General features: G+C 38.6%; 3 protein-coding genes across 5 annotated transcripts; 2 read left to right on the top strand and 1 right to left on the bottom strand.

Annotated features, from left to right (window-relative positions):
* LOC103720171 (transmembrane 9 superfamily member 7-like) lies at positions 1–6,455 on the top strand. 2 transcript variants are annotated; one of them, XM_039131250.3, is made up of 7 exons: positions 1–203; positions 1,948–2,112; positions 2,227–2,336; positions 2,642–2,753; positions 2,831–2,943; positions 4,727–4,874; positions 4,950–6,455. In XM_039131250.3, exons 1-7 carry the CDS (start codon positions 96–98, stop codon positions 6,105–6,107), a joined length of 1,914 nt encoding a protein of 637 aa, XP_038987178.3. In that variant the 5' UTR covers positions 1–95; the 3' UTR covers positions 6,108–6,455. The 2 variants fall into 2 exon arrangements, with proteins under 2 accessions (XP_038987178.3, XP_088561197.2); XM_088705071.2 differs by having other exon boundaries at positions 21–381.
* Positions 6,456–7,967: 1,512 nt separating this feature from the next.
* On the top strand, positions 7,968–9,766 carry LOC103720165 (alpha/beta-Hydrolases superfamily protein). The gene has a single exon (XM_008809758.6). It carries the CDS (start codon positions 8,125–8,127, stop codon positions 9,475–9,477), a length of 1,353 nt encoding a protein of 450 aa, XP_008807980.4. The 5' UTR covers positions 7,968–8,124; the 3' UTR covers positions 9,478–9,766.
* A 98-nt stretch (positions 9,767–9,864) lies between these two features.
* Positions 9,865–27,565, bottom strand: RHD3 (Root hair defective 3 GTP-binding protein (RHD3)). Of its 2 annotated transcripts, XM_008809739.6 has the most exons (24): positions 27,387–27,565; positions 27,120–27,285; positions 24,907–25,056; positions 23,639–23,705; positions 23,442–23,544; positions 22,714–22,784; positions 22,534–22,597; positions 22,383–22,448; positions 22,237–22,284; positions 22,096–22,158; positions 21,932–21,988; positions 20,069–20,227; positions 19,915–19,983; positions 19,731–19,822; positions 18,263–18,341; positions 16,328–16,493; positions 16,025–16,149; positions 14,352–14,614; positions 14,168–14,264; positions 13,908–14,069; positions 13,010–13,114; positions 10,754–10,848; positions 10,567–10,663; positions 9,865–10,460 (listed from the first exon to the last, which is right to left on the bottom strand). In XM_008809739.6, the coding sequence occupies exons 2-24, from the start codon at positions 27,274–27,276 to the stop codon at positions 10,230–10,232; spliced, it is 2,586 nt and encodes an 861-aa protein (XP_008807961.5). In that variant the 5' UTR covers positions 27,277–27,285; positions 27,387–27,565; the 3' UTR covers positions 9,865–10,229. The 2 variants fall into 2 exon arrangements, with proteins under 2 accessions (XP_008807961.5, XP_008807967.3); XM_008809745.6 differs by lacking the exon at positions 27,387–27,565 and having other exon boundaries at positions 24,907–25,076; positions 27,120–27,271.
* Between the last annotated feature and the right edge of the window lie 302 nt (positions 27,566–27,867).

The following is a 27,867-nucleotide window of genomic DNA, read 5'->3' as shown; positions in this document are numbered from 1 at the left end:
TTTTGTTTACTTTTACCCCCGGCACCTTCTTCTTCGTCTCCGTCTCCAAATCTTCTCTCCTCTCTCGGCGAGGCGTCCCTCTCCCCGAGCTCGACATGGGGAACCTCGGTGGGATCGCCATTGCCCTTCTTTCAAGTCTCCTCCTTGTCCTGTCGGCGGATGCCTTCTACCTCCCCGGCGTCGCTCCTCGCGGCTTTCAGCAGGTGATTTCTTCTGGCGATTTTGATGGAATGAGTGAAGATCTAGCTAGGGTTCTACGCTCTGAATCCATACTTTTCGCGGATCTGGCATTTGAATACTTGGATTTATAACTTTCGCGACACGTTGTACGATTCGTTAACCATCCTGCTGAATTGTTGTATTATTATTCGGGCATCTAAGGTAATCAGGGCCAGGAAATTATGTTTTGCGGTTTGAGATGACTTATTTGGATTTTAGAATTATATTTGGTTGTATTATTGCTCCTATACTGCTCTTTTACTCTAGGATTTTAGTTTTCTGGTCACAAAGAATTTGGTGAGGCTGGATTTTTGCTCTTGTATTGCTTCTCCGGTGTACATATCGCCCTTCATAGTTTAATATGAATGCTTGAAGATCTGATCGTAGACACGCTGAATTGTCATGTTTAATGCCATGGTCATCGAGTTGTAAGTCTTGTGATTCACTGCCGTCAAATATTTATAGCTTTGTTCCATGTGATACATGTTTTGGTGATCGTTATGTATTCGTTTGATCTGTTTGCCTCACCTGTTTTGAGTTTGGAAATAATGTTCCTGATTTTTTTTTTTTTGTTGTTGTTGTTGTTTTCTGCATTGGAGATTTTATGGATTTGAACTAGGGAAGTTATGAGACCGTAACATTCACTGACATTATGCAAAATGTTCATATTGTTTAATTTGTGGGTCATAATTACTTGGTCCACCCTCTCTTTTAGTTGACCTTTTAGCTTGGTTTTTCGGTGCTTGGATGGCGAAGCTCTTTCCCAACTAGCTTCTTCCTGGAGTACTATCTATTCTGCACTCTTCTCTCTCTCTCTCTCTCTATCTCTATCTATCTATCTATCTATCTCTGTCTCTTTCTCTCTCTAATCATGGATTTTGGATTCCTGCAAGGCTGCAACCTCTAGGTCTTTTTCCTCTTTGTGAAACAAATTTCAATTTAAGCGTGACATTTTGCATTTTAACCATTGCTAGGCATTCTTATTGGAGTGCATATAGGCCTAAACAAGTAATGATAGACATATTGAGATATTGCATCTATGAAAATCTTGTGGTTAGAGTTTGGAAGGAGAGTAACCTCCATAATTTGAACCTTATAGAAACATTTTCTTGGGGTTGAAGCTGCTGAACTATGAATGCAAGATATTGAACGCGAGCACGTGCTTTACCTCAATCAAAGATATGAATTTTTGCTTTTCAACTTTGACCAAGGATTCGGACTTTCCATGTTAACATATCAGTGAGATTGGTCATTTATTTTTGGTTCTGTGTTTGAGGTCCAGGTGTATTGCTTGTCTGTGCCATCAGCAATGCTGACCAGGAAGATTTTGTTGTTAAGCACAAGGAAAAAATAAATCACACATTATTTATTGCACTATTCATTAAGGTTTACATTGAATATGGCTTGAGGCATATATATAAAAATGATTCTTGGTGTGTATGATTTGTTGATCTTATATCATGTCTTTCTTAAAATGCTGACCTTTACCTATCCATTGAGAATTATAATTATCATAGTTATTGATGTTGCATTGCTGTCTTCTGATCCTTTGTCGCTGGATGCTTGGAACTCTTTTTTTTCTTGAATCTGGTATTTCTTCTACTTTTATTTTCAATCTTTAAATGTTCCCTCATCCTCAGTATATTTAGTATATATGTGCCTTATAACTTAGGTTTTTCAATTCAGTCCTTGGTCTTGCTTCAATGCTGATCAACCTTTTCTGCTCAGGGCGATGAACTTCAGGTGAAAGTGAACAAACTTTCATCAACAAAGACTCAACTTCCATATGATTATTATTTCCTGGATTACTGTAAGCCTGCTAAAATCGTGAACAGTGCCGAGAATTTGGGAGAGGTCCTTCGGGGTGATCGCATTGAGAACTCTGTGTATACAGTGAGTCACTTCAACCTTTTGAGTCCAATAAACAAGTAGAATTCGTTTTCTATCATGAAATAATGCAAATATAGCATTGACCATAGTTCTGTAAATCTTTGATGTCCAACCCAGTTTAAAATGAGGTTAGATGAGACATGCAAAGTGGCCTGTCGCACAAAGCTTAGCCCAGAAACTGCAAAGAATTTTAAGGAGAAAATTGATGATGAATATCGAGTGAATATGTAAGTTTCTTTGTGTAAATGGTTTTTCACTGAATATTTTTGCTAATTTGATGACATTTGCACAGCTTTTACAGTTGTCACGATCTAATCTCACTTACAGAATTAAAATCTCTGGTTATTCAGTGTGATGAAGTAATAATGCGAATATGATAGATGTGATATTCATACCAAATTGGGGAGGGCACCATATTTCCTGATTATAAACATGAATACTTTTCTTTCCTTAAAAAAGAGAAAGAAACATATCTTTTGAGTAAAATTACCATGTCCTTCAATATTTGACAATTCTGTTGTGTGCTATATAGGATATTGGATAATCTTCCTGTCGCAGTTCTGAGGCAAAAGAGAGATGAAAGCCAACCACCAAGTTACGAGCATGGTTTCCGTGTTGGTTACAAAGAAGACCGGTTCACTGATGTAAGTTGCATGTGGTGATTTCTCTATGATTCTTGCTTGTTATTATATTGTAGTTAACATATGTTATTCTATGGCAGACTAAGGATGAGAAATATTACATTAATAACCACCTGAGCTTCAGAGTTATGTACCATAAGGATCTTGAAAATGAGGACACTCGTATAGTTGGTTTTGAGGTTACTCCAAGCAGGTGGAAATGCTCTTCTGTTTCATTCTCTCTTTCTTTCTTTTTTTAATAATTATTCTTTTTCTATTTTTATGATAATGTTTGTAGTCATACTTGCTTGTTGAGTGCCTTATCTCTCTCTTTTAAGTTCTTCATTGTTATTAGAGAGTAGTTGCATGTTTACTCATTAGTTTGTCTGCTTCAATATGTTACTTATGCATATAATGAAGCTTCAACTAGGCAACACCTTAATCGCAGGTCCTTGCTTGAGCCTGAATAGTGCTTAATAGCACCAACTATAACCAACTGGACCTCTCATTTTCACTGTTGCAGCCTCATGAACTCCACCACCTTTTAGGTCATTGAACCCCATGATGATCTTTTCTTCTTAAAGATGTGTGTGATGGATAGGTGATAGGTGATGCTGTCTGGCAGCTGATTGGTGCATGCTGCATTAGGCAATAGTTTCGCCATGTTGCTTGATAAAAAATTAATGTGAATTAGGTACTCCATGTAGGTAAAATATAATGTTCATGGTAGCTATAATTCTGAAAGATAAAGACAGTAAGAACTAGAAGGCAGTATTGCAAATGCGTTAGTGTGATGGAAAGAACAGACACAGACCATACCAAATTTTGGGTATGCCACAATCTTGAAACTGCAGGATATAACAGAGAATTAAATGGTACTCATTTATTGGTAACATTCAATGTTGATAGAGGACAAATAGATATTGCAAATGTGTTAGTGTGATGGAGAGAACAGGGAAACCATACCAAATTTTGGGTATGCCACAGTGGTCTTGAAACTGCAGGATATAACAGTGAATTAAATGGTACTCATTTATTGGTTACGTTCAATGTTGATAGAGGACAAATAGATCGGACTATAATCATTGCCACCCAGTTTTCCACAATGCCTGGTAACTCATGTTCATAAAAGACAAGTTGAAAGGGTACTCTATCTTCCAGTTTCTATTGTTGCTACAATGCACAAGTTTTTTTCCCCCTTTTTTTTTACCAACCTTGAGAATTGTTAGGCAGCTAGACGACTTGTGGTGTTTAGCCATCCTTATGGTATCAACTATCAAGGATAAACCTTGCTCATGCAACTCATATAAATAGAGACATATCAGTTATAAATGGTGTGACATGGCCCTTTCCTGCCTATACCACCATTCATAGGTGCATTGGGATCTTAGTTGTACTAAATTTTACCAGATATTATAAATTTTTCCATGTTCGATATTTTAGGGGACTTCACTCTTAATAGATGGAAAGTTGTGTTTTGGTATAGGAGTTTCTTGACAAAATGTCTGAAGCATAGGAGTCGTGGTGTTTTGATACCATTTGAGCCATTTCTTCACTCTGTGGTTAGCAGCTGCTTGATGATTAATTAGTATTCTAGATTTTCTATCAAAAATTGTAATGTAGATTTGAATGTTTTATGTGCTCGTGTGCCCTTGTACAACTTTCCTTTCTTGTAATGAATTCTTTCACAAGTTCTGGGGCATTTCTGTTTTATTAAGAGTAGTCTGAGGAAGTTGATAATAAAAAAAGTCAACCATTGTAATGGAATTGTTGGAAAAAATATTAGCTTGAACAAATCCATCTGAAACATATGCATTCCTCTTCAGATTTCGATACAGAACTACTTGATGAGTTGTGTGCTGGTATCTCTTAAACTTTTTGTAGTTATGATGCAAGGTACCAGATTTTTACAATTAGTAGAATATGATGAACCTAATTTTGATTCGTGCTCTTCCATGCGTGCATTAAACTGATATGTCATTTGCTTGTTCAAACAGTGTACGTCATGAGTATAACAACTGGGACGATAAGAACCCTAGATTGATGACATGTAACCCAAGCACCAAGTTAACCACAAATGCCCAGAGTCTCCAGGAAGTTGCCGATGATACATATGTTGTATTCACTTATGATGTTACCTTCCAGGTATGTACTCACTTCTTCAAACTAACCTTTCGTTTTCAAGATGCAGTGCTAACTTCCATGGCTTTGCCTCTTCAGACTAGTGATATCAAATGGGCATCTCGTTGGGACACTTACCTCCTCATGAGTGATGATCAGATCCACTGGTTTTCTATTATCAATTCCTTAATGATTGTTCTCTTCTTGTCTGGCATGGTGGCAATGATTATGATGAGAACCCTGTACAGAGATATTGCGAACTACAATCAATTGGAGACTCAGGATGAAGCCCAAGAAGAAACGGGATGGAAATTAGTCCACAGCGATGTGTTCCGACCCCCAGTCAACTCTGGTTTGCTCTGTGTGTATGTTGGAACAGGGGTTCAGTTCTTTGGGATGACCCTGGTCACCATGATGTTTGCATTGCTAGGCTTCCTTTCTCCTTCCAACCGTGGGGGTTTGATGACTGCCATGGTCCTTTTGTGGGTCTTCATGGGCCTATTTGCAGGATATTCTTCAGCTCGCCTCTATAAGATGTTCAAAGGTACAGAATGGAAGAAGACTACTTTGAAAACAGCTTTCATGTTTCCAGGTATTGTCTTCACCATTTTTTTTGTGCTGAATGCATTGATCTGGGGTGAGAAGTCTTCTGGTGCCGTTCCCTTTGGGACCATGTTTGCACTGGTGTTCCTATGGTTTGGCATATCAGTACCTCTAGTCTTTGTTGGTAGTTACTTAGGTTTCAAGAAGCCGGCTATTGAGGACCCTGTAAAGACCAACAAGATCCCAAGACAGATACCTGAGCAGGCTTGGTACATGCAGCCAGCATTCTCCATTTTAATTGGGGGTATTCTTCCATTTGGTGCTGTCTTCATTGAGCTCTTCTTCATCTTGACCTCAATATGGTTGAACCAATTCTACTACATCTTTGGCTTCCTCTTTATGGTCTTTGTTATCCTTATAATAACTTGTGCAGAGATTACTATTGTGCTCTGCTACTTCCAGCTTTGCAGTGAGGATTACCACTGGTGGTGGAGGGCATATCTTACCGCAGGTTCTTCTGCATTATACCTCTTCTTATATTCAGCATTCTATTTCTTCACGAAGCTTGAGATTACAAGGGTTGTTTCTGGGATCCTTTACTTTGGATACATGTTGATTGGATCATATGGGTTCTTTGTATTGACCGGGACCATTGGCTTCTACGCTTGCTTCTGGTTTGTCTGCAAGATATATTCCTCTGTGAAGATAGACTGATCATACAGTGAGCCGATGAGCTTTTATCAGCTTCCAACTGGCATTTCAACCCGAAAGGCTGGTTTGTGGTGTTGTGGGATGATCTGTCAAAGAGTGGACATGGAAGAAATTTACCTCAGTTCCTGCTGGAGGACTTGGTACAGTTTCAGGGGTTGATGATTTCAGTTGGAGTCAGGATAGCATGCGAGGATTTGGTTTCGATTTTCATTCCTGTTGTCCTGGAACTGGTTGTTGGTGTTTTCATTTCTGTTTCCAATGTTGTAACTTTTTGCTCTGACCAACACCTTGTCGGTGAACAGGTATATGTTCAAATAGAAATAATGCAAGAGGTGCTCGCTATTTCACAAATGCAGTTCGTTGCATTGCCTTTGTAGCTGGATCAGGCAAAAATTTGCACGGTGACACGATTTGATCATCTGGCTTGATCTAGTGGGTTTTTTTGCTTGCCCTCTTTCTCTGGTATTACATCCCTCAGTCATTTTTCTTTCATGTTCAAGTCATATTGAAACCGGAGAGCATGTTGAAAGGGAGTGGATGACTACAGGGTTCATTTGCTGTAATATCTGCTTTGCTATCCCACAAAATTTGCTAGATGTCTGATTTCTCTGGAGTCCTCTGCTTTACATCTAGTGTCCTCTAGGTTGTGCTGAACACGAAGGGTTTCATCTGTATTAATTTCCTCTGCATCCAGTGTTGTATAAGTTATCTCGAGCACAAGGGGTTTATCTGGACCATCAATTCAGCATGCTAAGTTCGTTGTCTCTGTACATTTTTTTATTTGGTGAATATAATTTGAACCTTATCCATCTCTAAAGGAGTACAATCTGAGGGAATTCTAGTCCTGCTGTGTAAGATTACTTGTAGAGCTTCGGAGGCGACATTTTAAGGAGTCTGGCAGAGAAGGGTCTATGGAACCCGTTCAGAAATGGAGAGGATAAAGGCTGGGTAATGGTAGGGTCGCGCATCTCAGTCTACCTGCCTCGGGGGTGCACTGCATGATGGTGATGTTGGACCAACTCCATCACATCACATCCATGGGCCCGGAGGGTGGGCCACCGTCACGTTCCGAACGTGCAGGCGGGCTGCCACTGTCTTCGTTCCCTGGCCTACAGGCTGGCTCCGAAAGTGAGAGATTCCAGGACATTTTCTCTTCTTTATACTTTTTACTTTCTCATGATTTGGCAGGATGTACTCAAGTTAGAGCTATATAAATTACCTCATTTATTCAAAAAAAAATAAGACTTTTTCACCAAAAAAAAAAGTAAGATTTTTTCATCCAAAAAAAAAAAGTGAGAGATTTCTAGAAACTAGAATAATTAATCTTTCTGTTGAGCAGGTATGCAAATGGGTTAGGTTTCTAGATCCGTCCTGTACGTCGGATCCAACTTAAACATGTTTCGTACCTAAATTAACTCTAGAGTCTCAATGCGGAACTCAAGTCGAAATTCCACATCCAATCCATCATGGAACCCAATCCGATTAGATTTGACTCAATCTTGTGGAGATTAGTTCAACAATCCAAGAGTAATCCCAAAGGCTTACAGCTAAATCGATCAAAAGATAGGTAGTTCGACGTTAGTCAGATCAGCTTAGCTCGACTTGGACCTAAGCTCAATCTGGCCTAATTGAGACGGGATCTGCAGTACAATGCGAGGATCCCTAAACCCAGTTCGGGTTGTATCTTTGGCACGAAAGAATGATGGTTCTTCTTTCGCAAGGTCGACCATTGGATCATGCCCCGCTTGCATAGATCTCCAAGCACTCCTAACTCCATTTGCGCAATCCAACCGTGGATTTCCGCGAAGGCGGTTGAGACGGGCCGCTTTATGTAAGTTGCCGTCCGACTTTCTATCTGAAAGCAAAATTCGTGCCTTTCCCTCCCACAACCAACCCTCCCTTATCCCCAGCAACGAAGCAAAGAACCCATTCTCGGTCATCATATTCATCTTCTTCTACTTCAGCTCCAAGCGAAGTCACAAACCCCTTGGTTCCCTGCGACGCGAACGCTTGAGAATTAATGGCGAAGGACGGAGCCGCCACCCCCTCATGGCAGGATCTCCTGGGCTCCAACCAGTGGGCCGGCCTGCTCGACCCCCTCGACCTCTCGCTCCGGCGCCTCCTCCTCCAGTGCGGTGACTTCTGCCAGGTCACCTACGACTCCTTCAACAGCGACCAGCATTCCAAGTACTGCGGCAGCTGCCGCTACTCCAAATCCAACCTCCTCAGCAGAGTCTTCTTCCCCTCCGCCGCCGACTTCTCCGTCGCCGAGTACCTCTACGCCACCTCCCAGATCGACCTCCCCGACGGCTTCCTCCTTTTCTCCCGCTCCGACGAGGCCTGGAGCAAAGAGTCCAACTGGATCGGCTACATCGCCGTCTCCTCCGACGCCGCCGCCCTCAAGACCGGCCGCCGCGAGATCTACGTCGCGTGGCGCGGCACCATTCGCACTCTGGAGTGGGTCGATGTCTTCCAGCCTGAGCTCGTCCCCATCGACTCCATCCTCTCCTCCACCCAGAAAGGCTCGGCCGATGATGACGAAGTTCCCAAGGTCATGAAGGGCTGGTATGTAATCTACACCTCGAGCAACCCGAAATCTCCCTTCAACAAAGAGAGCGCGAGGGACCAGCTCCTAGCCAGGATAAGAGCGCTCGTGGAGCAATACAAGAACGAGAGCCTCAGCATAATCTGCGTCGGCCATAGCTTGGGAGCGAGCTTGGCCATTCTGAGCGCTTTCGATATGGTGGAGAATGGCTTATCCAAGATCGGAGAGAACAGCCATGTCCAAGTCTGTGCTATGGTGTTTGGAAGCCCACAAATTGGAAACAAGGCCTTCAATGATAGACTGGAGAAGTTGCCGAATCTTAGGGTGCTGCGTGTCAAGAACAAGATAGATTTGATTCCACTGTATCCTAGTGGGTTGCTGGGCTATGCGTACACTGGAGAGGAGCTGGTCGTCGACGCTCGGAAATCGCCGTATTTGAAAGATTCCAAGAACCCGAGCGATTGGCATAATTTGCAAGGGATTCTGCAGGCTGTGGCGGGGTGGAATGGAGAGGATGGAGAGTTCGAGTTCAAGGTGAAGAGGAGCATAGCGCTCGTGAACAAGTCGAGCGAGTACTTGAAGGATGAGTACCTTATTCCGGGGTCGTGGTGGGTGGAGCAGAATAAAGGGATGGTGCCGGGCGAGGATGGGGACTGGTATCTGGCGCCCCCGGCGGCGGAGGACCTCCCTGTCCCGCCTTCTTTCAAGGCGGCGGCTGGTGATCTTGTGAGTGCGCCGGGGCTGACCGACGGGAAGAAGGTTTCCGTCAACAAGAGGAAATCCGGTTACGGAAAACGGTTCGCTTCCTGTTTTCGAGGGGCGCGCTGATTATTTGCGTTTGATCATGTCTTTGGTAGGGTGGCGGACGCTTCAGGTATGATTATTGCTTTGGGATGGATTGCTTATTTCCTTCTGCTGTGGTTTGTTTGTTTTACTATCTGCTGACGACGTGATTTGGATTCATACGCTCCCCAACCGAGGACGCTGGTTGCTTTATTTTTTCCTTTAGGATGCCGGTCTGGTCGTCCTCCTTGTTTTTTTCTTCCATCTGGCCGCAGGGGGCATTCTGCCGTCCGTGTAATATATCTGTGCTTTCTTGAGCAATGTTTTTAGCACACGAGAATGGGCTACCAGAGGGAAATATATATAATAACCCCACTTGAAAAACCCTAGGGTCGGCTATTCCAAACCGAGATCCGAGACAAACACTTCATAGAAACCAAATCAGCTTAATACATCTGTCATTACCGAGGTAAACATATAAAACAAGAAACAACGCAAAATAAGAAATTAAAGTTATTTGTTATGGGGCCGTTCCTTAACAACGTATAACCCCTCACCCGAGAAAAAAAAAAAAACCTATAAAACTAACATTCAATTCTCTCTCGTACAGCCAAGTCTCACAACTTCACAATCTAAATGCATTCCTTAGCTCCAACCCTAGCCTGGGAAAAGGGCATCTCAGCAAAAAGGGAGGCTCTTGCAGTTGGCTAAAATTCTAAAAAAAACCAGAGAGAAACACAACAAATGGGATATATATATATATATTATTCTAATGGCTAGCTATCCCTCACGCTAATTCATTGTGCCAAGGGGCTCGAGTACTCTGGCCCGCTCTCTGATGAGGATATATTCGAAGATGCATCAGATGTTGAATTATTATATACGCCATTCCTGAAGCTTTTTGAATCAACTTCCGTGTTCCTCCGGGTTTCTGGAGCTGCAGGTCTTTGGCCCTCATCCGCTAGCCTCTTTAGGATGTTCATTAACGTCGGGATGAACTTTGTGGACAAGGATAGGAGACCAGGGAGCTGGCACGATAATGCAGGCAAATACACAAAATCAGAACTAGAAAGGTCTTTTCAGCTCGGCCAAAAAAAAAGAAGAGTGCAATTAGATTTTTATTCAAACACTCACAGCGCCATTTCGGAATTCGCCTGAGATATCTAGCTGGACCCAGACGGCCTTGCCCACTAGAAAGGCAACGAATATCACAGCAAGATAAAAAGGATTTCTGCATCAGCAAAACAACAGAGATTTAATTCAAGTCAGAAGAGTATGAGTTTTGCAAGATATATTCAACTCATAAGTTCAAGTAAATTACCTTAGAAGTGTCATAAATTCATTGAATCCCAAGACAAGAATGGCAACTATCGCCCATGGAGGAGGTAACCAGTTGTTGTTGCGCTTATTGGCCTCCTGAAATAAAGCGTCAACAAACAAGTTCCATGTAAAGGTCTTGTCGCATGATGAGACTATATTGCTGACTAGAGCTATCATTGGCATCTTAAAATTACCACTGTGCAAGACATATGGAAGAAACATTATAATATTTATAAAAGAAAACTACCAACTATTATGTAGATACGTATTTAATATGTTAGTAAGGTGTACAATCCACAATGTGACAATAATAATAGCATAGACCTCAAGATTACATATTGCTTAGAAGTAGTAAATATCAATTGCTTCAGAAAAATACCATTTTTGAAGAAATAAGAGAATAAAATTGCACAAATATCTGCTCTTTGTCACCGCAAATTTACCATCTTTTGCATCTCTGCCTTTTTATAAATTACAGCAAAATAAGAAACATTACAAAGACTACATATCATGCCAAGGTGGTGAGTGTGAAACTAGAGCAAATGCATACAAGCCAAAAGGAACCCCAAAGACCAGAACAAAGGGGCCTGATCAGGTCGCCTCTAAAACACTATACTTGATAAAATCTAGAACTCGGCCAATTTGACCCTAACAAGGCATTTTACACCTGCCCATTTTCGCTTTAAATATACTAGTGAACTCTAATTAGACCCTCTTAAAATTTCAGAGAAAAACTTCCCCACTCATCAAAAAGTTATCGAAGTTCATATTTTATCAAAAAGCAAACAAAGAAAAAATCTCCATTCTCATCCAAAGACTCTATTAGCCCCCCCATAGAGTAATGATAGGTAGTAGATGACTTGATGGCTTCACTCTCAACCACAAATTACATTGTACCTGCCAAACACCAAGCCCTCTTTGTGAAGTTGTTAAGGATTACTTCACAAAGTTTGCTGTTGGTCAAAGAGCCGAAGACTTTGTTATCCGGTGGAGTTTGAGGTTTCAAAAATCAGATAGCTAAACCACCAACTCCAACAACTATTACTCATGATTGCAGTGTGCTGGCAGTTGCTGATAAGGTCCAGCAAAAGCCAGGTTACTTAACCTCCAAGTCCTTAAAATTCCTTTTGATGATCTAACAAATATAAAGCATACGCTGCCTGCCAAACTCCAACCTCCCTTCAGAAGGTCTGTAAGGACTCACAAGGTTGGCAGCCAGCCAAAAACTTGGATAATGACAGGTAGTTTTGAGTCCTAAATCAGATATCAGAAGGCACCTATTAATCATGTTTACAGGGGGTTGACAGTTGATGAGGTGCTGAAAGAGCCAGGTTCCTCATGTATTGAGTCCCTACCACTGATGATCTAACAACACAAAATAACAATCCTACTGTATCACCACAATGTCTTCTTATAAATTAAGTCCCGTAAAAGTTAGAAATGAGAGCAAGGACATAAGTTTGTGTGCATGCATGTATGTGTGCCTGCTTTTCTACCAATTACTTGTTTTATATTTGTGGTGTAATATTCATGGCATTAATCCACCACAAGGACCACAATAAAGAGTGCAACTGTTTCAAAAAATTTAATGCAATTTATGGATAAGAAATGCCTGAGATAACGATAAAATGTGATATACAGAATACGAAAGAGGAAATTCACTCACAAGAGGAAATTCTTCAGTTTAAATTTGTAATATAGTTAGTTACTTAGTTTTATATCAAATTATTGCTAACAGAACTCTTCTTCCTTGTTTCACCAAGCAAGAGTTTTCAGTTCATTTGTAAACTATAGCATTTATACAATAGATTTAATGATAGCCAGCCAATTCTGAGAATAGTGAAACTGTAAGCCAATGGCAGACCCATAATGTGAAAAAGTCAGTCAACATTCAGATGGATGAGACAAATTCCAGACCAGGCAAAATTCTTTAGTTCAAACTGAAAGGCATGGTGATTTTCATCTCCCAGCCACAGATAATTCTGCTCTAGCTATGACAGCATAAACGGTTTTTTTTTTAAGAGAAGGTACATGTTTTTGAATCCCATTCCCAGAGGACACCTTATATCAGCATTTGACAAATCAATCAAATTTTGATAAATATTACCAAGCTGAGTTATCACCATATAACTGTAGCAGTAGAAAATATCAAATCTCCAGAAACACATCTAAAGCATTTTCTTTTCAAATGGGCATCCATAATTTGAATAGATAGGGTAAACAACATAAACTATGTCAAAAATATAAGAGAATATACCTGAGCAGCAATGGCCTGAGTTACAGTATACTCAGTTTCTGCTTTAAATTGTCTCCACAAAGACTTGCATTGGACTGGTGTAATCAAAGTTTTTGTTGGTGGAACCTGGTGAAAAAACAGCACACATCAACCTAAATGATTATACCATAATTAAGAGAGTAGACATCTCAAGAAAATAGAATATGCCAGAAAATAATGCCATTTTTGCTTTCAAAATGAAAACTGCAAGGTAAAATTTGCATGCTTGAAGAAAGATGATCACAATTATTGCAATTTTCAATACCTCCAAAAGTGAGACCATTAAATGCAAACTACATAGTTGGGGCCTAACAGAGTGCAATCTCTGTACATGCAATTTGTGCAGTAACTGGAAGTTTTGTATTTGATATATATAAGATTTTTGAGGTTGCAAAGACAGTCTATACGCTATAGTTAGGCCATAGATCTTGGCCTCATTTATCCACAACAACAAGAATTTCTTCTGATGTTGAACAGCAAAGGCAGGTTACTTGTAACTGGAACCAGTGAGATTCGAGACTAAATTTCGCACAAGCACTGTTGACCCCCAAACAAAAACAATGACCCGATCAGAGTATCATAGGCTAATAGCTTATAAAATGGAAGGTCAAAATTATTAATATACAAAAACACAATATCATGGCACCATGGGTAGTCCAAGAAAAGCTCTACGAACCTGAAGTATAGCTAATATTAGTTTGAATAAAAATCTAATAGAAAATACAAACCAGGTTATACAAAATAGGCACATCTTATTTGCCAAATGCAAGTGGTGGAATCTGATACTCAACGCTAAACAAATTATCTGACAAAGACATGATTATTGAGCACATATCAATGTCCTGAAGATATCAAAACAGCTGACTATAAAATTGATCACCTCTTCCCATGTACTTGAAGCCAGTGGATCAGATGATTGGATGCTTCTATTTACATTGCCACTCTTAGCAGTATCCACCAGAGCAAGTGAGAGAGTATTCTCAATGTTATCAGTCTCATCATCCAAACGAACTGCGGCCGTTACAGAGAGCAACTTCAAGGACTGCAAAGAACCTTTTTGCTTAAATACTCATATTACAAATTTAATTCACAGTATCAAAATAATAATATTATATTTACAACAAAGTTACTGTGACATACTGCAGAACGAGCAGTTTTTGTAATTGCTCTGATGTCTTCCTTCCCTGTCCAAACTCTTGGCATTGAGTCAGAGTCACGACTGAATAATGTTGTAAACCTGTTAAAAGCAACAAAATTGACCTAATTCAGAAAACAAAGGGTAATGGAGTCTAAAAGGAAAAATAAAAGGAGGAAAACACACTACCTGTCCTTCATACGAATCAAGACCCTTCCAGCTTCTTCCTTAGCTTTAGATTCAACAACATTTCTAGCATATTCCTCCAGTTTTGCTAGCATTTTATCTGTAGTTGCCTGGTCAATATCAAATGCTGAGAGGGCAGAAGAAAAACCAGAGATAGCTGACTTAGTTTCACGCTGGAGAAGTTTTCTTATTGCTGGCCAGGAATCATCACTAGCTGCATCAAGGAGAGCTTCCACAGGTTCTGCAAGAGCTTTATTCAGCTGCCCCTGCACGTATATCAGATCCTTATTAATTAATGGCTGCACCTACAATTACATTCTATGAGATGATGACCATCTTAAGTATTGACAACTTTTCTTCCCAAAATATCCTATCAGCGCCCTTTCAAAAGTTGCCCCCTAAATGCCATTAGCTTTTTCGTAAATTTTTTAAAAGCATCTTCCAAAAGGGTATTTTGGTGAATGTTAGGAACAGAAAACCTATTTTACATGTCTAATTTTCATAATCTGTCATCTTCCATGTTGCTTTCCCATGGCTCAATCTCAAATTGTGATTATGCCCTCCCCTTTCTCCTCCTCTTTTCTTTTTCTCACCCCCATGCTCTGATCCTCTCTCGTCATTCTTCAAATGCACAGACACACTATCATATCTGATAATGTCAGGGTTCTGTCTCAACCCTCCCCACAGATGCTTCTATCTGTCCTCTAATGTCTACTATATCCAATGAGAAAAGGAACAACAGATGGATGACCCTGAATGAAGAGGAAGAGAAACTAAGGAAGAGTAATGATTTAGAAAAAAAGAAAGTGGGAACATAGGAAGTTTCGTGGTTCAATGGTTGTGATTTAAAAGGGACTTATGAGATACAATATGGAGGGGGTGGAGACTGCAAAACCAAGCACCTTAGACTTTCTATTTGAAATCTCTCCACCAGAGACGTTAGATTTTTGTTATTCTTGTCTTTCGTTGTATAGACCAAATAAATGCATGAAATTTCAGGTGTACTGTGGCAGTTCAAAAAAATATGTGGGCGCCTATGATGGAACTGATCCAAGAAAAAGGAGAAAAATAAAGGAAAAGAAAAACCATCATCTTGATTGTATGTAAAGCAATCAGTCTGTATGATGGTTTAAAATGATGGTTGTTATCATGTTATATTTGGTCCCATAACAATTTTTGAAGATGCCCATTGCATGCACACAGATGCACACAACAGGTATGCAATGATAACATGCATAAATACATATGCAACACAGTGGCAGATTTTTCATTAATGAGAATTTTTAAAACTCAATCTGTAACTATAAAAGTTTTCTAAATTGGAAAGCAAACTTAGGAAAACTACTAATATCTTAAGAAACATGTTCCTGGAATATAGTATGTCGTACCGTACCAAACTAGACGGTACAGGGAGCACCATACCGTATCGGACAGTACCGGACGTACCGATACCGGTGGTGTACCGACACTCGGTATATCAAAAAAAAAAGCATACCGTACCGTACCGTACCATACCGATACTATGCTAGTGTGGCACCAGTACGGAGGCCAGTACCGAGACGGTGAATCTTGCTGGAAACTATATTCATTGATATAACATACAATATTAATTTGTACTCCCATGTGCAGTTAGCATTCCCCTATCCTGGTATTTAATTTTAAAAAGGCCAAAATACCTCATATTGAGCACTGAGTTCAGATAGTCTTTCAGCACGAACTGAAGCAACATGTGCATCAATATCACGCCGAAGCTTATCCCGAACCTTGGAAGGGTCCCATTTTGCTTGTTCAATAGCTGCATCTGTTATCTCAGTAGGTAGTGATCCACCAACAGGGGAAAAATGGAAAACAAAACTATTAGATTGTTGCACAGACAAAAAATATGTAAATAGCACATAACAAGGCAATGATAAGGTATTTCATGTAAAGAATGGGAAAACATGAAAACAAGTTATATAATTGAATTCTCTAAGAACTACCTTCACAGCCTTTCTCAAATTTTAACATGAAGGATTGAATACAAGCACGAGCAGCAACAGCAAATCCTTCTCCTCTTTCCAGAGCCTTGTCAAAAGCCTCCTTAAAATCATCTAGAGTTTTAGACCGTAGATGCCCCAGCATAGATTGGTAAGCAGGATGGACCATCTAAAAAGCACAGCAATTGCGGTCCATGAGAAACAACAGGCAATAAGATAACTAGTACACTTATAATGAATCAAATCATATGTCAAAACAACATTAAAGAACAATAGTACTTTGAGTCAACTTATAAAATAATATGCTAAAACCTAAGTTGTAGAAAGCTTGCAAATCCCCAATGATTCCTGCTTCAGAAAAGCAAATCCACTCTTTATTTGAGCTAAGTAATATTATATAGCTAGTCTCATATACCTCACCTTATATTTGACAATCATAAGATACATTTCACACATGTAGTATGTCATTCCATGGTGCTATAATGAACCCTACACTCGATAAGATAATAACTGCTAAACATTTGTGCCCTGAGAATATTATTAACATCAGTTCAGTAAGGCAAGCTTATTACTTAATATCATTTCCAATTATCCCACCAAGCATAGCAGATCTCAAGTTGAATGCAGAACAGATCTCCAAGCATATGTACGATCATCTGAGACTCAACACAATGTGGACCATCATTGCATGCAGAACAGACGCATGCACATCTATATGCGTTGTACAAGCATGTGACACTCCGTAGTTTGTAACAGACGATCCCTCATCACAGCTCCAGCACCCATTATCACTGCATGAACTAAGGTTGAAACTGGTAAACCTTTTTTTATGCAGGAAAATCTAGCCTGGCCAATTGGAAGAAAATTTTCAATATTTCAAGTATTCAAGTCTCAGCTAGCTTAGAATTTCCAAGTCACAGTTTGGTCAGGGTCTTTCATGCCTCATCAAGCTGAATTGTATAATCATATTGAGTTTGTGATTTAAGGAAATATTACTAAAGTTTAATTCAAGTGCAGCTTAAGACCCTTGCCATTTTCGACTACTGATACTTCTTTATAAATTTCAAGAATGCAGAAGCATGATTTAATAAAACATATGAAAATTTCACAATGAACACACATGGATGCCTATCAACTCTTCAGCCTATCATTGGAACATCCTTGCATCTCTTCTAAATTATATAATTGATATAAGAAGCTAAAATCTCTCAAAATAGGCGATTCTCCCTATGCGAATTCAACCAGGCAAAGCTCCCATTGGGAGGCAAGCTTGAAGAACTTGGCTATATCCCACCACAGTAGAAGATGGATAATTATTTGTAAGAATCCAAGAGCAGAACAAGCTCTTTATAGAATGTAATAATGATATTACTGCTAGAAGGAAAACATATTATCTATAAACTACTGATATTCAAACATGGAAGTTGGGGCTGCCGTGAAGTTACACATGAACAGATCCATTCTACAAATCAACATTTAAAGGTATCCCTTGTATCCCCAATATTAGATAATTGTGCTAAGGACTTCTCCACATAGAATATCACATGCTTCATCAAGAGTTAAAGATTCTACAGATATGCCAAAGCCATCATCTTAATTTATATCATCCAAATACAACTGAGGAACTCAGCAAGCCAAGCATGATTTAATGTCAATACAGATATTATGTATTAGCAGCATTAAAAGTAGATGAACAAGAAAAGAAAATTATCAGATATTTAAAAGAAAGTACGAGCAAAAGCATATAAAAGTTATAGTAAATAAATACAAATCCTAGGAGAGTGCAGGGACATGGATTACATGATTGTATGGTAGAGGTCTTTTATATTTATGCAGTACCACTATTTTTTATGACATAAGTAACATTAATAGCACACTGACTTGGACTGCATGCTGATACTCAGTATAGCCAAAAAATTCTACATAGTTCAATAATACCTCCAAAAGTTTTGATTCAAGTTGCTGTCTCTTTGTAGTTCTGACAACTTCATCAAAATAAATAACTTCCATATCATACCTGCAAAAAAATAGAATAAATTTAACAGCTCAGTAACATGACTAGAAACATAGGCATTAGCAAGTCAACCTTCTGATGGTGTTATTAAGTGTCCAAAGAATAAATCACTTCCACCATCCTCTAAACTTAAAAATGAAATCTATTTATGGGACGGTCTGATAGAAATATGGACACTTGATGAGCTACATTTGGTTGTAGGAACTATCATAACCAGTTCTTCTCAAGCACATAATGCAAGTGGCAAGCATCAAAGTCCCCAGAGTAATCTAGTGGGACAAATCAACCAATCCCAATAAGGCAAGAACAATAGTTATATAGTTATGTCCCTATGGTACTATTAGCAACATAAAACTCTAATCATAACAAGATCTTTGCTATATATAGCATTAGACTTGAAATCTTTCGTTAGAACTGTCGCATATTGACATGGGAATATTACATCATGCTTTGTCTATATGAAGTGCTTGGAAGTGTCATGAAGCATCATTGTCTGTCCAGGTGTTATAATATCAAGAAAATTATATTTCAAAGCATACTACAACCAACAAGCCTTGTTCCATTCATTTGGGTCAGCTTTAAGAATCATCCTTCAGCATTGGTTCCTACAAAGATTGAAACATTACAATTTCCTTTTATCCTTTCACAAGATATCCATAAAAGCCTTTCCTAGGTCTATGCTTCCTTTTCCCTAAACTACACCAAACACAGGCCAACTTCCTACTCGAGCCTCCTCCAGTCAACAAGGGAAACATCCATACCATCATAAGTAGTTCTCCATCACTAAATGCCCCAGTGCACCAACTTATACACTTTGTTAAATATGCCCATCTCTATCACTCTTTAGTTTTACAAAAGGTTGAATAATTCAGAAGATAACTTTCTTGTGGGAGTTTCTTTTTTAAAAAAAAAAAATCTTGTGGGAGGACTAGTCCTAAATATAGAGGATTAACGGAACAATAAAATTTATCAAGATTAGAGTTTAAAGCAGACAAATTAATACTGATATTTCCAAAACAAAACAGAAAGTTTCTTCCCAAATGTTTAGGTTTTCTATTGTGCTCTTCTGTCCAAGTTATGTTGAATTTCTCACCTAACATGATGAGAATTTGCCTGCTCCCTTAATTTATATTTTTCCATCAGGACACAAATTTATTTAATTTATACTACAGGCATCACTTCTCTAGGAATCCTCTTACTGGATTATTTCATAGACACTTCAATCTTTTTCCCGTTGTTCAAAAAGTCTTGGTCCAACCACCAAGAATCTCCATAAACCCCAAAATCTATAGATACTAATCAGAACATTGGATTGTTTTTGCCAGTCACAATCTGAACCATTAAATTTAGCAAAATATATAGCATATAATTTTAAATAATAAGGATGCTCACCCAGACAAGCACTTGTCCAAGATCGCAGTAAGCTTCTTCCCAAACCCTGGTACTATATCAAGTTGAACAGCCTCTTCAAGTTGAAGCCACTCCTATAGTGCAACAAAGAATTATATACCACTCAAGTTTGAAAATTTCATGTAAAGAATATATAGAAATGAATTGCAGAATGAACATATATTACATCATCAGCTCTCATATAAACGAGCTTTTCATCAGCAATTTCTTCACAGCGTACAGTGGCTACCATAACCTATAAACAAAGAGGCAAGATAAAATTTAAACCAATAATCATTGGAAATTCAATTCTGCAATCAAGAAAGTAAACAAAGCATCACCTTGTGTGCAGGCAAATCAAGGTCCTTATTCTCCTTTATAACTTTCCAGATCTGTTGTGCACTAAATGAAAATCCTGAAGCAGGAACAACCCCACGGCGATCCCCAGCAAGTCCGCCAGGAGCAACAGAATGAAAGAATCTTTGCCTTAAACTTGAAACCTTCATTGATTACACCATAAAATTAATAAGTGACCACACAAAACTTATCCTAGTCAACCAATGGATGACAACTAGAGTAAAGGGAAATTTGCATCATTTCAAATTGACTGAGCACTTCATTTTTCAAATCGAAGAACTTATGCTTTTGTGAGTATGACGTCTACTTGGCCTCGGATATGAGTGCAAGGTGAAGCTTTAAATCATACTAGAACAACAAGAATTAGGTAAGGCTGGTAAGCATGGTTCTTCTGAACACTCATGCAAACAAAATGGCTCCACAACCTAACATTCCCTTGCCAGGTGACATTATTGTCATGGCTTCAGCTGAAGCATTAGAATTCTATGTTTTAATAGTAACTACTGCCTACTTGAAAATACTAAGAACTCTTGCAAATAAATTACATGGACTGTAATAATATTTTCTACAACATCATACAAAAGAAGGTCACAATAATCCCCTGATTATTATATTACCAAATGCTCTTGACAGTTCAACATATCATCTCATGCACGAACTATAACAAAAGACTTGTTAATTAATTAAAGCAGCAGGCCTAAAAATTTTGATTAACTGCAGGTTTATTTTTCCCAAAAGGCAGCCGTTTAAAGTGGACGATACAATGCTTCAACAGGGGTGATTCTGGCCAGCTGTCAAGACTAATCTTCTAGATAACAAGGCTTGCTGATGATGCAATCTGGTGAAATATCTTTCTTACCTGCTGGTTTTGAAAAGGGAAGCAAAATTTATGCTAAAAGCAACCTCTCTTATTTAGATATTTATAGGCCTAGGGCTCATTTTTACATTAGATCCCTTTCCTTGAATTTCAATTGGAATGTCCAAGTTTTTCTACCTTCTAAAAGAAACTGCATCCATCAATTAACAATGCAAACTATTGGTTGCAGACACTGAGTTGACCAACTTCTACTCAAGAATTAAACTACGAATTCCATTGAGTTCTCACTTATGATGAATTTACTTTTACCTTTTTATCTTCTATATAAAAGTAGTTGGAGGTTGGAAATAGTCCCACTCCAGTTCTCTCTACAGTGACTTAGTAATGAGGTACTTTTAAATCCTGTGACTCCTTTCCTCCCACCATTTCTCTTATATTCACAGCCATTTTGTAGGTTTGGGTGTATGTGCTCCTTTTAGAAGTAATCTAAGGCTATTCTAAACCCATGATACAATAAGTCCAACTCCCTTCCTGTTATTTTACATTGCATGTTGTTAATTTCATAAAAATCGCCCCATGCTGTCTTTATTGGAGCTTGTAGAGCTTGCTATTTCATGGCAAGTGAGTGCTCTATACCAGTGTCATAAAGCCATGCAGCAATTTGATTTGAATTGTTCCATGCAAGAAACATATGTTCTGACCTATGACAAGGCTTTAAAAACTGATAGGATGGCAGGGCGACCCACCATCCCAAGTGTCAATAAAAGGCATGCTGAGTGTTGGTACAGGACAAATCGGGTAATGGGCAATGATAGGATGGGAGATCCACCGTCCCAAGTGTAGAGGCATGGGGTGCCTCGTTATGTGGAAAAACCGGGATGGCTCAATCCCACAATATTTAAAACCTTGACCTATAAGCATGTCATCCAAGTGATAAATAAGGCAATAAAGCATAGCAAGAACTCCAAAAAAATGGTAAGTTGAATTCATTTAGTAGAATGACAGGCAGTGCCCATATGTGATAATGCACCTGTTCTTTGAATAGCTCTTCTTTCTCTTCATAACTTGAAAGAGCCACAACTTCAACCTGGGTAATTATATCAAATTAGATAATAGAGTAGCAAATGCAATTTCATGAGCAATGGATGAATATAAAAAATCTTTATCTCATATCACTCATTAATGGTAGCTTACATTAAAAAATTCACTAAGTGGAGTTTCTTTGTGAGCTTGTGGTTTTGGAACAGAATCCCATATCTGCAGAATATTTTCATGTTACAAAACCAAAAATGGAAATTGCATATATGCAGTGATCAACCATTAGATGACATGAACCTTTTGAATGTCTTCCCTCAGAACAGGTTCCAAATTTTCCAGAGGAGTCTGGTCACATGCAAAAGGGGAAAAATGCACAATCAAAACATGTAAGAATGATAAGAGAAAAAGTTTTTCAGATTATGACAAAGGAAAGAAAACTGCACCTTGGTTTTATCACGTATAACAAATAATAATGTTGTTTTACGAGGACTAAACAATCGCATCATGACCTGTTAATATGAAACAAACAGGAAAAAGTGAAAAACTAAAGCTCATAGCACTGCATAATTACATGGATTGCACACTTCAAACTACCTGGAATACTGTCTTTAAAAGAGGCTTATTGGCAGCCTGTTCTCGGCCAATATCATGACACCACCTGCATTAACAAGGTATTTCAGAAACATAGAGATTAAATTATTGCAAAACTTAGAAATCTAAACAGATTAGAAAGGGGAAATAAAATGCATGTTGTGTGATGACCAGCGGGCTTACATATTTATGAGCACTATGTCTGAAATAGCCAAAGCAAAAAGGGCACTCTGCTTCTCAAATGCAGTATCATCCTGGAGATAAAATCGATGATGAATCAGATCTTACGTATCCAGACAACTGGTCAAGAAATTTAGAATAGTGATGCAATAGAAAATGTAAACAATAAGGAAAAAGAAATGCTAGTCTTTTGAGTTATATTTTCAAAACCCACCAAATTGGTAATTAATACAAGAGGGGGCTAAAGAAAATAAACTTGGCACTAGGATGGTAGGAAATTTTCCTGACAAGAAGCAACAAGGAGAACCTCTGATCTTAGATTATTTCAAAATATATTTTCTTGTGACGACAAAATAAAAGGCATGTGCCAGAACCTAATTCTTATGTTCTTCACTCAGTCCATTTCTTTTAATTCACCACCTCATTTGATTGAACACCTTAAATCATTTATGTTTGTAATCTTTAGGACCTACAAGTAAGTCTTTTGAACATACTCCAAATCATGAGTTCACCAAATGGATACGAAGCACTCTGAACCAGACAATACTAAAATCCCCCACAAGCCTTGATCAGACTCCTAGTCACCAAATAATGCATAGTGAAATACATACTCTAGGAAATGGGTATGCATCCAGGGTAACATATAAACAAAATGCTGATATGGAAAGTCAAATTGAATTTTAAATCTATTTTACAATGAGGTAGTCATATTGCATAAACTAAAATAATACCTCTCCTCGCTCTCTTCCATCAGTGCCCTCCAAATCCATTACAAGTGTAGATGGCTCAATGCCGACACACCTTGCCAACCAAATTCCTTTAGTCGTTTGTGACCTAAAGAGAAAAAAACACTTCATTTGAGTAAACCAACCAAAACATAACAGATTCAGCAATGCTGACAATGAATAGGAGATGATCAAAAACTTGCCTTCCCTCCAAAGCATCCATTTCCCTAAATCTAGTATAGAACAGGTGATTCAAAAGAGTGCTCTTACCTGTCCAAGATCAAGAAAAAAACATTAAAGACCTCTAGCAGGCAGCTTAACATTGCTAATCTGTATGTATGTAATGTTTGGAAATAAGAAATCCATAAGCTGGCAAAAGTTCAACTATTGAGGTGCCAATGTAACTTTTGAAACTTAATTAAGACAATGGGTTCCCAAGCACTTTAATTAATGCATAATTTGGAGAAATTATTTCAAAAATATATGCTTCAATTTTCCTGTCCTTGCCCAAAACAAATATCTGAAGCATGAATGCACAATTAAAGAATCATAAACTATTCATGATATTTAAAAATGAATATACTTCCAGCAGTATAAGATTAACCCAAACAGATGAAGCAAATGATATGATCTGCCTAGTATGATTTTGCAGTAAAACGATACTAGCAATCGCAGCAACAAAAGCATGGCTGTTAGACACAAGTAATCAGAGGAAAAGTCTATATTTTGTACAATCACTGTAACACCTTCAGCAGAAAAAATAAGCAAATATTCCTGGTTCAAGATTACTAGATAAGGCATCTAGATTTTGAGGTGTAACAAATACCAAACAAGAATAGTTCAAAAATATATATCCTCTATCTTTAGACACTTTGCAGAAAATACCTTAAAGCCTGGAATAGGTATTTTAATCATGCATCATATGAAAATTTGGATCCACAACATCACTCTGATATTCTCAAATTCTGATCTCGTTTCCCTTTTCGGAAGCACCTAGGCAACAATTTATCTTGCCTTGTCCAGTCCTACATGATACCAAGCCTTCTATGGAATTTGATAACCTCAAACAAATCTTGTAATTCAATTTACTAGGTCTGGAAAATTGCAGAGCAAGAACCTCACATGAGTTCTGGTCCTGAACTCTTCTCTTCTCAAGCCTCTTCATCAATCACATATGTCAATTTCAAAACACTTAAACTATGAGAGCATACAATCTTTAGGTTTCAGGAAAGCAGGAAATATTTGTCTTTAAAATTTCAGATAATTTACAGTATTGGCCACCAAAAGCTCTATTTGTTATGTGCAATCACACCATTCCAAGTCAGAAATGCAAAAATGAAAATGAGAACAATAAGAAAGTCGAACAGAACATGTTGTCCAAACAATAATACTAAACAAAAACAAGGAGGGCTGATTAGAGTTTATGGATTTTTTTATATAAAAAAAAGCATCACGAGACTAGCAAACATACCACTACTTTGAGGGCCCATTATCGAGACCATTGCATAAGACAAGCCACATTCAGCCAGCTTCGCTGTCTTCATAAAGCTTTCAATACCAGCAACATTGAATACACCATCTCCATCAATAAGTTGGGTAGAACAACAATCTTCACCCATTTCTGGAAAACAAAATGGAAAGCTAACAACAATATCATGAGTTATTATGGTTCTATTCAAAGAACACAGAGGCAAGAAGATATGATCGTTAACTGATAATATAAAGATAGCAGGGTAATTAATCTGATTCGATATTTGATAACATTGCAGAAAATAATGCAGCTCTTAGGCACAAACTCGCCAACCTTTCTAAAGCAGAGAGGGAGAAAAGGACTTCAACTTGTCAGTAAATGATTTCATATGGACACTAACAGTTACACAAAGAAAGTGCTCAGAGCACGTGCCCACATGCAGAGAGAGAGAGAGAGAGAGAGATTTGCTATTAAAAAAAAGTGAGAAGTTGAGAAGAATTTAAAAACAGAAAAGGGGTGTCATTGTCCAATTTTTTTTCAATTTAACAAAGCCAGAACTTAAGTCCCATTATGCGGGGATGTTTTTGGATATTATTGAATCACACAGTAAACATATTTCCTGAAATGCATGTCATCAAAATTTCACAGAACAGTATGCAATGCTGGTCCATATCATAGGAACCGAAGATAAATAGGCAAGGCATATGTATCGTGTGTTAATTCGCAGTGAACATAAGTCTAGATATCATCCCAGCCATAGTCTAAGGCTGACAAAATCATTATGGCACACTGGAAAGCAATACATATGTTCTTTCTCTTTCCAAAAATTACCTCCAATACTGTGAGAGTATCAGAGGAGACACAAATAAATGGCAAGGGAGACATGTATGAAGGGAAAAAAGTTGCAGGAAGGAAAAAAAATAATAAAGTAAGACTGCTGGGAAACTTACTAAAACTTCAGAAGCACAAAAGGAAAATAGCTTGAAAATCATAAACTAACAAAACAGGATCGCAAAGATCATTAACGTCCCACCATTTTCCCAAATGCTTAAAATTGGGTTTTGCAAAATGCTGGTACCCAGCTACCAATTCTTTAGAGTGAACGCTCACAAATTAAATCGAACACAAAAATCTAGAGTAGAGCTTATCAGCCGTTCCTTTGACAAGATTCAAATAAAGAATATGTAATATAAGAATTCGCAAATTGGAAACAAGATTCCATTTAACAAATATCTAAGACCATTTTTCTAAGAAGGCACCAATTTAACAATTATCGTGGTCTAAAAGGGCATGCTCCTGAATAAATACAATTAGTGACAGATTCCTTAAGCCGATGGTCAACCATTCTAAGTCATAGGCAATCATTAGCATGTTTTCAGACGATGATAAGGGAGTTACTGGCAAAGTTTAAAGGCTTTTCTTTCTTGATATGCTTAGATGATTTGATTGAAAATTTTCATGAACTTGCCTCAAGATCCCTACATATCCAGGACGATCTTTTACGAAGGGCAGAGACTCAGACAATTGCACCGGTATGAAAGAACATATTCATGTACATAATCAAAGCGCCGGAAACTCCAGATATCAAAAGAATTAGAACAAGGAATTTCTTGCTTCAATTGTGTTGGAGATCAGACAACTACTTATAGTAAACATTAATCACAAAAATCAGAAGAACAAATCAATAAGTTCGTTCCATTAAAGCTGCATATTTAAAGGTACTCAATAATGCATGACATTTAAAAGAGCCCTATTTGATCTCAAAATGGAGAAATTTCTTTCTCTCCTTAAAAAAAAAAAGAATCCTTCATTCAAAGCGAATTCTTGATCACTTCAAGAATAACCCAAAAGCAATGACGCGCTAAACCAGTAATGAATCAAAAACCATCTTTCTATCAAAATAAAAATAAAATAAAATAAAATAACCTTCAAGAATGGAATCCATCTCGATAACTAATTAATAGATAAACCCCTAATCCTAAACATTCCATCGAACTGAATAAAACCTCATCATCCACAGTTTTGAAAGAAACGAACATAGAAAACTAGGAAACAAATGAGAAAAAAAGGAAGAAAGCAATCGAACCCTCGTGATCACAGAGATCGGACCTAAATCTCATCGAAATAGGCATCAAGATTTCAGCAAGTTAAGGAGCAGATAAAGCCAAGAAGTTGGAATAGAAAGGGGGACGGAGAGATTTGCGACGCCGTACCGACGGAAGGAAAAGGAGAGATCGGGCGCGGTGGTTGGTAAAGGCGGAGATCCTCGACGGAGACCCTCTCGCGATGAACACCAAGACCCGGGCCTGCGTGTTCGGCAGCGGAAGAAAAGAAAGGCGAGACCGAGAGAGTCCGATCCAGCACCGCCATCGCCCCTTACTTTAAACTAGTAGAAACCAAATTCACCTCCCCCGTAAAAAATTGACTAAAAAAATAAATATACGTACGACCCCGCGAGGAAAGAGAGGAAAAATACGTACGAATCTTGATGCACTTCGCTTTTTCTTTCCTTTCCGGTTGTTTTCTTGAATCCTAGTTTCTTCGAAAGTAGGGGGAAGTGGGGCACGTGCACCGACGGACGGACCGACCTCAGGAGCCGCCCACCTGTCCTGAGCCGCCCACTTTTCTCTCTCCGTCTCTCCTTCTTCTTGGACGTCTCACACCATTATTTCGGTGTATCGCATTTATTCGTACCTAACCGGCAACCATCAGCCAGCTAATGATGCATCATTGGGCGATCCTGATTCAAATTCGAACTTATTTGTTCGATATGATTAGAGAGAGCGTTACTTTGTGGCGGAGTTGTACCGATCGGACGGTTCGTGTTGATTTGATCTAAAAGCAGCTTAGATGGGGCGCGGGCCGTGTGGCCGACCTGCCTTTCGCTTTATTCCCACGTTCGAAGAGGTGGGGTCCTTTTAAGCAAAAAAAGAAAAAAAAGAGGTGGGGTCCTAAAATAAC

The sequence above is a fragment of the Phoenix dactylifera genome, chromosome 9, assembly GCF_051530095.1.
Source record: "Phoenix dactylifera cultivar Ajwa chromosome 9, Ajwa_hap1_PhDact_Kaust_v1.1, whole genome shotgun sequence".
Taxonomy (NCBI): Eukaryota; Viridiplantae; Streptophyta; class Magnoliopsida; order Arecales; family Arecaceae; genus Phoenix; species Phoenix dactylifera.
The sequence above is the reverse complement of the archived record's forward strand: the minus strand, read 5'-3'. Positions and strand labels throughout refer to the sequence as shown.